The 12,970-nt window shown below is 36.2% G+C and overlaps 1 protein-coding gene across 1 annotated transcript in view; it reads right to left on the bottom strand.

The window, feature by feature from the left end:
• Positions 1 to 406: 406 nt before the first annotated feature.
• Positions 407 to 12,970, bottom strand: part of CPSF6 (cleavage and polyadenylation specific factor 6) — a 28,043-nt gene continuing 15,479 nt past the window's right edge. The window contains exons 7-10 of the mRNA XM_054399504.1: positions 10,646 to 10,761; positions 10,205 to 10,358; positions 8,388 to 8,579; positions 407 to 694 (exon numbers count right to left, since the gene is read on the bottom strand). Of these exons, the coding sequence (XP_054255479.1) occupies positions 8,393 to 8,579; positions 10,205 to 10,358; positions 10,646 to 10,761 (457 nt within the window). The 3' untranslated portion in view covers positions 407 to 694; positions 8,388 to 8,392. The remainder of the gene's footprint in view (positions 695 to 8,387; positions 8,580 to 10,204; positions 10,359 to 10,645; positions 10,762 to 12,970) is intronic.

The following is a 12,970-nucleotide window of genomic DNA, read 5'->3' as shown; positions in this document are numbered from 1 at the left end:
AAGCCACCTAGACACTGCTAGAAAGCAAAATAGCATTAAAGGTTTTGTGTAACCACCTATTTTCATATCAAAATTGAATCTGAGAGAGCAACATTAGTATGTTTAACTCACTGAATGCAAGATTAGGTTGAGGCATATGCAAAAAAAAACTATTGCAATGTTTTTTAAAGACAGCATCAATGTTCTCATTGTAACATTATCTTTAAATATTGCTGAACACAAGACTTTCCCTGAGGTGTAAACATCAAATAACTTGAACAGCTTTACACATCAGCCCCATTAAACAGTTTATTACAACACTACATCTACTGTAATCAGTGGTGCTGTGTACAGACATTATCATATGAACATTTTAACATGAACAAACTACTATAAAAACAAGCATTTACTTGACTTTTTTTTTTTCTCCAATTGCTTGCACATTATAATTGCCAAATGTATATAACCAGTAATAAGGTTGCAAAAGCTATAAGGTTTAAATCACACAGGTTTCCCTCAAACAAAACAGTTAAGCAACATAAAAAAGTAAAAGAGCTACTGGTTACCATGTATGCAGATCTGCTTTATTCAGATCTATTCCTGTTCATTTTATCCATGAATCCTTACAGGCTCAGTTCATTCACATGAAGCAAACTGCTGGACAAGCATCTTTCCTTGAAGAATCTTGTCTTGCACGCTGTTCCTCTTCCTTCAGCTGTAATGTGTCAAAATTTGTGATGTAGATTTTGCTAGTCCCCATAATACACAGAAAAATGTTGGCTTATCTATACATACACAAGTCGTGCACCTACTTCACCATAATGTAAAACTAACACAAAATGCCCAGCAGCAGTAGCTACTTCTTTGTGCATTAAACTATTTTCTAACACAACAGTTAAAAAATTAAATAAATAAAATCAAACTAATGTTGTTGTACAACACAGTTGAAAGTATCAAAATTCACAGTTGAAGGACCAAATGATAAAGGAAGAGACAGCCCACTGTTCTGTGACTGATAGAACACTTGGCATAGAATATTCCCTAAGCTATGCACTTTGCAAGAGCAAAGGAACAAGCAGGTAAGGTTAATTTTACCACAACTATGATTGTTACATTTCTCCCTGCCCACTTGCAGAAGTTTTAAGCTGGTTTGACATTTAAAGTAATGCACTGAATGTATAATGAAGCGGATGGCTCACAGCTCAGTAACATTTAGAAGTGCACTGAGTCTGACACTGGTATTTCGTAATTTTCAGGCTAGTGGCAAGCAGGATGGGCTTCATATCTAAAAACACACTTTTCAAATATACAACAGAGATTTGCAGTTTTCCTCATCTATTTGCACCAGGGGGATAAAAACAAAACAAAAAACAAAACAAAACCCAAACCAACCAACCAAAACCCAAACCTAAACAAATCCAAGCCCTACTTCCTACTCTCATCTTATTTTGGCAAATGAAGGAACCACATCATTCAGAGTTAATTACTGTAAGAGTTCACAAAATAACTTGGGATGGTATAATTCCATACACTGGATTTCAGTTGAATTCCATTACAAACAATTAGCTATCTTCATTTCAATAGTAATTTACAATTTCAACATTCAAATAATTTCAAAAGAATTTTAAAATCAAATGGTTCAAAAAACCACAACACATTAAATGATTCATTTGAAAACCAAGACATTTAGAGGAGCAATTTCATGAACGTGTACCAGTACACAGCTGTCAAATATTCTTCTACTAGCACAATAATTTCAAAGCAGTTGCAAAACCAAAATGACTCAATTTTGCATGAACTGACACGTTTCTTCTCCCCTTTGCTCAAAAGTGACTCTTAATACTTCTAAAACACAAAATGTATCACCAAGTGGGCTGTGTACACTAGAGTATGCCCACCAGCTAATTCAAATCCGAAGCAATGGAATTTCTTTTTCTCATCTGCAGACTTTGTTCCCAAGCCATGAATGTATCAGCCAGTTACCACTTTTGAGGGAACTTCCTTCCCTGGAGATGAGAATTTTCATTGGTGTCATGTGCTTTTAAAATCAATCAGTAGCCAAGTGGAAAAAAAGTGCTGCCTCTGTAAGATGTGTCCAGAGTTGCCAGCCAAGTTAGCACAAACAGACAGGGGAGACTCTCAGGTTCTTTTTCCAGTGGAGATAGTTAAGTATGTGACAGCTGTGAGACTGCATGTCAGAATTTGCTGCTCTCATCATACAATTGCTGTGGCATGAATTATGGATCTTTATCACTTCTATGGAGACAGTTAACAGATCCAAAGTACCATATATGTCATTTGTAATACTAGCAGAAGAAAGCTTCAGTTCCTGGGAGTAATTTGCTAGATTTGTAAGGGTACTTATGGAACTACAGGAACTTTAAAGATGCCATGGTAAACTGGACTTAGGATCAATATTTTTCATTACAGGGCTTTAAAGACAGTCAGCACCACACTGAACCTTCATTAAAAAAAAAATAACACACCATGACCAACTAAAATCCAAAGCAGTGTGCATTTTGGTTCCAAGTATACTTTGGCAAAATTGGAAACCTTTGTGGTTTCAAAAGGAAGAAATATAAATCTGTATGGATTATACCTTCACGCTCAGCCCTTTTCAGTATTCTACAAGCAAGTAGAATATTGAAGTATGGAACAACTTTAAAAAAAAAAAAAATCCCTAGTTGGTAGTTCTTGGCACTGCTGTTTTGCATCTGCCTCAAGCTCACATAAGCTATCTCTGTTCCAAGCATGTCTTAAAGTTTGTACACCACCATAGAGCAACCAGTTTCACAGCGTTTCTCCTAAGTAAACCCCAAATTTCAGACTTGTGTTAAAGAGTTATTTTGTGGTTTAAAAGTTAGGACTTCATGCCAGAATGTTTCACAAATTAAATCCCAGAACTTGAGTGATTAAACAGAATATTTTGTATTTATGCAAGATGCAACTTGAGCATTTTTTTTCTCCCCACAGACTCGTACAACAAAACCCAACAGCTTTCTCATATGTATATATATATAAAAAGCATCTTGCAGTAGCAATAATTTTTTTCCCCTTTAATCCCAATTATCCAAATAAGCAAATAAAAGCTTCAAACAGCTTTCCCAAGTGTAAAAATTCTACAGTAGTTTAAAGCTGTATGTGCATACACCCATCAAGTTTTGTTAGAGTAGTATAATTTCTGGTATTTTCAGAGATTGAATTTCAATCTCTCAATACTTTCACAATTCAGCAAAATGTATCATACACATTTGTCATTATATCCAAATAGCTCCTAGGAATTACTTCATGTAATTTTCCTTCATTCTATACATAAAGAAAGGAAACACACAAAGCAAAAAATCCCACAGAAGGTATCAGCTCAAAGGTCAAAATTTGTTTTAACTTAACCTACATTCCAGAACATCACAAACCTCCAAACACTGTGATGCTTTAGCTACAGTACAGTGAGAAAGAAGCCATTTCAAGCTTGACTCTATTTGTCTTTCTGCATGTAAAATGAGACACAGATTTGATTCTGTTCATCACACATGTACAAACAGACTCCATTTTACCACCACTAGCACCACCTTCTATTTGCTGCCTATTATTGCTGTACTTACCTGGCATCTTTGTTCAGTCTTGGTGTATAATTTAAGGTGAACACCAGAACAATTTCCTGATTTCATAAATGATTTTACACAGGATGGAAAAAAGAATAAACACTCCCAAACTAGTTTAATTCATTATAGGTATTTGTTCTACTCTGCCTATTGGCCAAGAATAACTGATGAACAGAGGTGTGTTCAGAAAATTCAACTTTTAGTTTACAAATTAAGAAGGTGTGAATTATTGGCAACTATCTTGCACATTAAAATATGAGGAAGACACAAAAAAGGTAGATCAGGCTGCCAGAGGAAAACATAAAAATGAAGATATCTCTCTCATTTCTCTCTCTTTTTTTTTTTTAAAGGAAATCTTAGTTCTCAAACCACAATGAGCAAAAGGAAAAAATGGTGTTTCTTCATTCTTTGGAGAACACTGCATCAAAGCAACATTGTCATTTGCAAGTAACTTTGTTTAAAATGCTTTAAGGCTTAAAGTTGTTTGGGTTTTTTGGTTTTGTTTTTTGAGAACTTTCACACAGCTCAAATTTGTCAAAACTACTTAACTTCACAAATGAAAAAGCACAAATTGTGGGGAACACAAAAATAACAGCAATGTGTGCATGGAAAAAATTAAGTGTTAGGTAGTTATGCATTTGAAAATAAACAACAGTATAAGATTTTCAGTTCATTTTTCAAATTACCTTATGACCCTCAAAAAAATGAGAGAAATTCCTGAACATTAAGAAACAAACTCTGTGTTTCTGTAAAGCACCAGAGTAGCCATGAAATAAACTTGAAGCAGCACATGAAATAGTGGCAGTGCTTGCCTCTTTCACTCTATGGTGGATCACAAACACTTAATCAAATGCACAAAATATTGTTTCTCTGATGATTCTACAAGCAGTAGAATAGTGGCAGCCCCACGCATGTGCTTCCTCAAAAAATACACATTTTAAAACCAAAAGGTTAGGTAAATAACATTTATAATAGCTCAACACTAAGAAGATCTGAAATAATGCTAGACAGGTACATAGACCCAGGCCTTGAACAATGCTACCACAACTCGCTTGATTTTCTGCTATTTACTAGAAGCTTATTACTAAAATAACTTCCAAAAATAGACATTTTCCTGTTAATTTACAAGGTTTCTTAAAAGGCTAATTTCATACTTCACTTGATGCATAATTTATTGCTAACACAGTTACAGGATGGTTCCTACTTACACAAACAAAAATAATGAATATTACTTAAATTATCAGTGCCATTTGCCCTCCTACCGACACCAATAAAATTTCCAACCATGTAAATTTTTAGATCACTTCAAAGCTGAGGCTATTTCAGAGACAGTTTTTAAAGAAGCATGAGAGCCTCAGACTTTAAGTTACTTTGCTTACAGTGGTTTGAGAGCAGAAAAACCAGAGGAAAAAACATGAAATATGGAGTACAAACTCTACATACATATCAACTGTTACAATGTTGTGGTTTTGTCTTTGCAATTCAGACCAAATCCAGTTTAAATAGGAAATAATCAACCCAATAACAAAAACATAAAATGAAAAATTTAACATTCAGTAGTTATAGAAATTCAGACAGATTAAGGCTGGGACAATGTATCAGCTAGAAGTACATCATTTGTGTTTCAGTTAAACTGAAAAAAAAAAAAAATCTGTCTAAAAAAAAAAAAAGAGCCAGGACTCATGCTGATGAATATACATTACTGTTCTGTTTGTACACATTAATTTTGATGTTAATCCTTCTTAAAGATCATTCTTTTGTATTCTTAGTTCTCATGACTAACACCAGTTAGCCACTTGTCTTAAATCCATTGTTCTTCTTTTTGTCTATAGGCTTTCTACAAGCAAAGGGAAGACGTTTCAAGGAAACATTCAGTTTACAGAAATTCTGTAGAATGGATTACCAATGCACATGAAGCCTTGCTCCAATGAAGGCACAAAAAAATCTTGCAAAAATCCAATTTTACATCACAAGAATTCAATTTTACCTCATGAAGTGTACAAACAGAAGTGTAAACACCTGCTGTGGTACATCTAAATTTTTTTCAGAGTTTTATTATTATTATAAACACATTTAGTACGTTTTTATTCCAATTTAACCCATCTCTATAAATGTATTACAGAACAAACTGAATTTCACCGCATACAAAACTCTTCACAATGGACCTTTAAAATCCTTCTAAACTAGATGTGTAGCACTTTCAAAGAAGATGCCAGTACAGAATCACAGTTATGACTATAGATACACAATAAGGAGAAGTATGGGTGCCAGTCACAGGGTGCAGGCACAGAGGCAGCTTCATGTTCTCTGGCAAAACATAGTACTATGGGGAGCAACTCTTTGCAGTGCTGCTGATATTTATTAAGAGATTGAGACTTTAAAATCCATTTATGAATATTATTCAATGTAAAGAATGAAACAAAAAAATAAATGTATGGCAACATACACCTTAGTGAAAATGAAACATACAAACCAGGAGAGAACTGCATTTCTTTTATATGTGCTTGTGTATAAATATATAAAACCAAAACTACAATAAAAGCTTCTTCATTAAGACAGCAACAAGACAAAATGTTTACAACTTAACTTTAAAAAAATACCAAATTTGTTCATTTACAAGCAGAATACTAAAATTTGCCCTTTAAATCAGGTTCTTAGGACCTATTCTTTCACAAGGGAACCTTAAGAATGCAACCCCTCTGAAAGCAAACTGTAGTCCCAGCCCACAAAGTTGAAGGATGTTGCATATATAAATCCCATCTGAACTGAAGACTGAAAATAAGTCTCATTTTGAAATTGTGCTTTGAAAAATTATAAAATGCAACCTAATGCTATTTGCTTTGTTTCCTTGGAGTGACAGGGTAGGAAATCTGTACTTGGCACAGAAACTCTGTATCTACATACACAGCACTAAATACACAAAAAACAAAGATTTTTTTTTTTAACCCTTGGCATAAATCTATCTTATATTCTATGTTATTTACAAGTTTTAGTATGGCTTGCTCATCTTCACTGGACTCTGTAAATGCACCCATCACTCAGCTCAGTGGTTGCCTCCTATTACATTAGTAACAACTACTTGCAAACAGCACAAATACTCATTTGATATAAAAGGTAAAAATTCAGTTCAATGAAAGCAGCTGCATTCACTTTTGTTAAAACTGCATTTTTATGCTCTGATACTTTACAATAAAGAAAGATAGTTGCTGGTTTGATGTAATTCCAGGAGTATTTCTACCAATCCTTTTTTCACAACCAAAGAATGGTATTAACAGATATTTACTATTGCCAACTTTTTCAGTTGGCATGTTTCACATTCCTACTTAAGCCTTTGACTCCTCTTATCTACATCTGTTATTGCTTTGTGTGTCCCCTCTTAGTATATGAAGCCAAGACATCTCAGTACTCAACAGACTAGAGCATTAGTACCAGAATCTGGTCTCTCCTGAAAAGAGTCAGTGACACAAAGGCCTGACTGAAAACCTCACATTAATACAAAATTCACATTTTTCATTTAGGAGTATACTGCATTGTATATGATTTCTAAAAAGCTTTATTCTGTTTAACTTCTGTAAATGAACTTCCATGAATAAATACCACAGGCAAGACTGAGAACTACATCTGAGAGCAAGTGTAAGAAATGGAAGTTGGGCACAGAGGCAAGTCCACAAGCTTCACTTTTAGTATAGATGCAATGGCAAATTTTTCTAAAAAGGGAAAAGACCACTGCAGAGGAACTAATAGGTAGGGAGTTTTCCAGTTGTTGATAAGGAGTCACAGATAGCCTGAATTCCCAAACCTCAAAACAGTACATTATATCATGTGATGAACATCTCTATTTTAATGCTCTCAGCACTATGCTAAAAAAAAAAAAAATCAAAGCACTTTTTTGCACACTGCTCTGTGGCTATCTAGACATTTGCTGCACAGAAGACTGCGATATGAAATAAAAGAACATGTTAGTTTGTGAACAATCAGAAAAGAAACAATCTTGGCAAATTACATTTCTTTACTAGTCTTCAGAAAATTACTGTCAGAGGGGAGAGAGAGAATGAAAAAATTAGGGTTGTGGGGAGCAACTGATCATAAATCTTACTGAAGATAAGATCTGAATGTAAATAGAAAGCAGAAGATACTGACAGGTCACACTTCATAAAATAAAAGAGCAAAGTCTGGCTGTATTTACTAGATAGGAATAAAACTCACTAGGGAAAACAAGACAAAACAAAAACAGAAAAAAAAAAAAAACCAACAAGAAAACCAACAAACAACAAAACCACACACCAAAAGAAGCCCCTCTGTATTTGTGCAAGAAAAGTAACCCTGTGCACACGTCCTCTAAATTGAAACAATCCACACATGAAAGGCTAAACACTGAAGCCCTTAAGTAGATTTGAAGATACCAAACCAGTTTTTTTCAAACAGAAACAAGAAACACAATCATAATTTACATAGAACCCTCTAAGATTACAAAGAGCAGAACTTACCAGGCTGGCTTACTGCCTTTTTTGGTTTTTTCCCTAAAGAACTGGTTTAATTGCATTTCATAAAAAAACCCATTAATACCACCTAAAATGAAAAAGGCAGCATGCAAGCTGCAGAAGATAACCACACAAATACTCCCTCCCCCCCGACCAGTTACCTGTCGTTACTTACCTACGTTCATGTCAGATGCTGCAAGAAGAGAGCGATTCAGTATGTACCGCAGGGCCATTTAAACGCAGGCATTAATGGTGTAAATAACCCCAAATCTAGAGCCAGTTACCTTTAGTAAGTCAGTTAAAACACATCAAAACAAACTCTCACCTTCTTTAACGGTGGCGATATTCCCTCTCTCTGTCTCGCTCCCTGTCGCGATCCCTGTCGCGATCACGATGCCGCTCCCTCTCGCGGCTTCTTTCCCGGTAATAGTCATCGTGACGGTCTCTGCTGCGCGATTTGTGGCGTCTGCTTTTCTCTCGTGACCTGCTGTGGTCCCTCTCTCTGGATCTCTCACGTCTTCTAAAAGAAATTACTTCATTAAATTTTTCCTCAAAGCACGAGCCTTCTGCAAGCCGGTTTTGGATTCCCTTTGCAAGTAACCACTTTGATGAAAAAAAGGGTATGAGGACAACACCTGTTCACTCCGATGCAGACAGAGGATCACAGAACAGTTTGGGTTGGAAGGGAGCTCCAAAGATCATCCAGTCCTGCAGTCAGCAGAGACATCCTCCACTAGATCAGGTTGCTCAGAGAGCTTTGTCAAGCCTCACCTTGAATATCTCCAGGGATGGGGCCTCAACTACTTCCCTGAGCAACCTGTTCCAGTGTTCCACCACCCTCATGGTAAAGAACCTGTTCCTAACATCCAATACATTCTTGTACGTAACATGGAAAACAGCTGGTATAAAAGGTATCACAGTACATCAGAGGTTGGAAGAGACCTCCAGAGATCATCGAGTCCAACCTCCCTGCCAAAGCAGCATCACAGGAATGCATCCAGGTGGGGTTGGAAAGTCTCCAGAGGAGACAACTCCACAACCTCTCTGGGCAGCCTGTTCCAGTGCTCTGTCACCCTCACTCGAAAGAAGTTTCTCCTAATGTTGAGCTAAAACTTCCTCTGTTCAAGTCTGTCACCATCATTCCTTGTCTTATTACTGTGCACCACCCAAAAAAGATTGCCCCCCACCACTTGACACCCACCCCTCAGCTATTGATAGACATTGATCAGATCCCCTCTCAGCTTTCTCTTCTCCAGACTAAACAGCCCCAGGGCTCTCAGTCTCTCTTCCCAGGGGAGGTGCTCAAGTCCCCTAATCTGAGTTCTTAGCGGGTAAGAGCTCAGTTACAAAAGTAATGTGCATCCAGTTTCTAATTTATCAAGGGGAGAGTCAGAAAACACATGCTTAGAATGGAGAAAGAGGTGGCTGAAACCACCTGGGGGAATGCATCACACCTCAATCAATCAGTACAAGATGGTTGCTAAATTGCACACTGAAAGCATGTGCCAAAAATCAGCCCTCTTTGTGTTCTCAACATTCAGACCCACTGCTACAGTCTCCAAATGAAATAGAGGCTCAGTGTTTGTCCTGACACTGAAAGGAGAACTATTTAAGTTTTGCAAGAAGTAACAAATATCTTCTTGGTACTAGGTAGAAGAGTCCATGAATTGGAAATTTATCTAACTCTTGATTTTTTAGATTGTACAACAAATGACAACACACAGACAGAATCATTCTGCCCTACCTTTTTTCCCCTAACTCAAGTGTACTGCAGAGAAAATTATCTTTAAGCAAACACCTTCAACCTTAACTTTTAGGCTATACACTGAACATCTCCATCCATATATGATAATTGTACTTGGCAGTTTACACATTACAAGAGTACCACACAGGAGAGAATACTAAATAAAATTAAGAGTTAAATGTAAGCTAGTCAGACCAATTTTGAAAAAAAGAGTTAATTATAAGGCAGCTAAGCTTAGGAAACCTCTATTTGGTTCTTTCACACACTTATTGTGCAACTTTGCAAATCACTAAGCATCTTAAAAGATTTATTTTCTTCCCTGAAAGGGAAGAACTGTTAACTAGCCCTGTGCTACACCTTTCCTTTAAGTAAAGGGAGGTGGAAAAGGAAAGTTTTACCTGGATCCAGAACCATAAGACTTGGACTCAATTCCATGAAGGCAGTCTTGAAGAGAGCTAATAAGTACTTTACAGCGATCATCTGCAGATACTTTGGACTGTTTAATTAAGGAAATTGCCGTTACCAAGGTCTCAATAGCACTTCCATAGTCCCCTGAAAATGACAGAAGATCGTGATCAGAAAACTAGGCATGCTAAAAACAAAAACATTTATCTGCAGCAGGGTTACTGTTTTGAGTACTTTCCCTTCAACAGACACTCAGATAATTTACTGTGGAATCAAAAATTAGAATATTGTCCAGATCAGCAAAGACTGGAGCACAGCATAAAAATCAGTCATAGGTTGTACAGAGGCTTTAAGGCTGCCAGTATCCTAACAGAAAAGCTCTGAAATCTTTCAGCTGGATAGAAGAGCTAACACACTGATAGAGTTTTACTAACCAGCACTGGCATCTGATACAGCTCTCGAAATGGCACTGCTTGAGATCGCCCTATTTCTATTCATGATTTCTTCGAATTCTGCTTCACTCAGAGGTGTCCTTGCAGCATCCATTTCTCTGCAAGCAACAAAAAAAACTAGCGTTTAAAGAGTTAAGAAAAACCTCTTAAGGTATCATTGCAGTTTTAACAATCCAAGTTTGCATCTTTAAGCAAAGTGACAAACAGAAAAGAAAGCAGGATCTGGGTTTGGGTTTTAAGGACCATGTTACAGTATAAAAATGCTGAAACCTAACCAAGAAAAAACAAACAAAATTACAAAAACCCCCAAAACAATTAAGTCATTGCTGTATAAATAGACTTATGCCTGTTCATCCCATCTATTCTGAAGATTCAGCAGCACTTAATATTGTGCTATACAAATATTTATAAATTTTCGTTAAATCCTTGAAGGTATGCAAGTAGGTATTATCCCAACTGAATCCATGTGGAAATACATGTACAGAGGCAATGCAACTTTGAGCAAAATTAGAGATCATTTTTATAACAATACTGGAATTACAACTATATGATCCTGTTTCCCAGATCTTAACTAAGACCAGAATGCTATAACTTATGAAAAGCAGCAAATATAGTCTATCATCTTTAAAACACTCAGTTTTCTGAATGATACTTCAACATTTCACAGCTAATTTTGGTTTTCTTTTTATTATTATTTTTTTAATTTAATTTCTGGTCAAGTTCAAGTTGTTCCAATTTGCTCTCCAAACTGGTCACAGTAAGGAGGAAGCAATAAAGTAGAATTCTCATACACCTTTTTATTTTAAGTATCAGCTACCTAGATAGGGTTTCCAAAGTAACAAGAAGTTAATGCATACAAAAAAACACTTCTCCCACAAGTTTTGCAGTGTCCTATTAGCCAGTCTTTGTATCATATAGAAAATTTGGAGCAATGTGTTAGAGACAAATGCTGACTGTTAAACTGGCCCACTGCTTGATATTTCTACAACAGTGTTAGTTCTTCTGGTAGAAAGAAAATGCAGAATAATAAGCAATGCTATCCTCTTAATTGCAAGAAGTGGAACAAGATCCTATAGCCAGTTTAGCATAAGAGGAAATGTCTAAAAATTCATACCTCCCTGAGTTTTGAGTATTATTTTTCGTGTGCCTCCCATAGAATGGAATATGTAATTTTTCTCTTATGGACATGTTATTTCCAGTGAAACGCCTATGATATATAATTAATGACAATTTAAATAGTTATGGATGATAGTTTTAACATAATGAAAATACTGGACAGCAAGTTGTACTGTCTTATTCCCACTCCTTCCCTCCCCAGACATTCTACAAACTGCAGACAATCTCGATTCTGTCCAGCAAAAAAAAAAAAAAAAAAAAAAAAAATAACACCACCAACCAAAAAACAACCAACACCTTATTGTTTCATTATATTTCAGGCAATTAAGCCAAATGCTTGAATTTCTACAGCTTCTATATGAACATACTTATGTACAGAAGTGTGGGGGCGTTTTAAAATCTGTGATGAAAGGAGAATCAAAGCAAAGCATCTTTACAGAAAACATTTTAAGCAAGAGAAGCATCTCTCACAATAGCAGTAACACCACAGCTGATAAAATCCAAATGTGACTATGTAGAAATAGTCTCTTACAATTTATCCCAACATTCTCTGTGACAAACACAAATATGGTAGAAATCAAGAAACAGCAGGATGACAGAGATGCTTGGAAGCACAGATTAAAAAGAAAGGTGTTTCAAACAAGATGTGAAAAATTCAACAAGTCAGAGACTCAAAACTGTCCTAGATAGGATTAACCACAGGAAAAGCTACTGCTACAAATACAGCAAGGTTGCACCAAAGGAGCAGAAGCATCTTGACAGGGAAGGCAGACAAAAGTCTCGCAGTAAAGTTAACACCTGGCATTTGAGAATAAGACGTAAACCTTGAATGGAATCCTGAAGGAAAAAGGAACAAGCAGAGATGCTGAAAGATGAGAATGGTATAAGCTTGGCATGGCACTGTACTCAACATATGCACATATTCAGAGAACTCCAGAGCATTCTAAACATTCTAAACAGGACAGATTGCAAAGCAGGATGATAAAGGTACCAAGTCAGAACTTCAAGGTAAGACAGAAGCTGCTGCTTAAGAAATTATTGTAAGTTTGCACGTAGAACACACTGAATGGTGACACTGCCAAAGACAAACAGCAAAGACAAACAGTTCAGAGCTGAAAAGGGAAAGTGAGATTACTGGGGTTTCACTTCAGGATTTTCTTACTGCTACAAAAACTTTTTCTGAGAGATATT

Source organism: Indicator indicator, chromosome 3 (assembly GCF_027791375.1).
Source record: "Indicator indicator isolate 239-I01 chromosome 3, UM_Iind_1.1, whole genome shotgun sequence".
Classification (NCBI taxonomy): domain Eukaryota; kingdom Metazoa; phylum Chordata; class Aves; order Piciformes; family Indicatoridae; genus Indicator; species Indicator indicator.
Note: the sequence above shows the minus strand (reverse complement) of the source record. Positions and strands in the feature narration are given on the sequence as shown.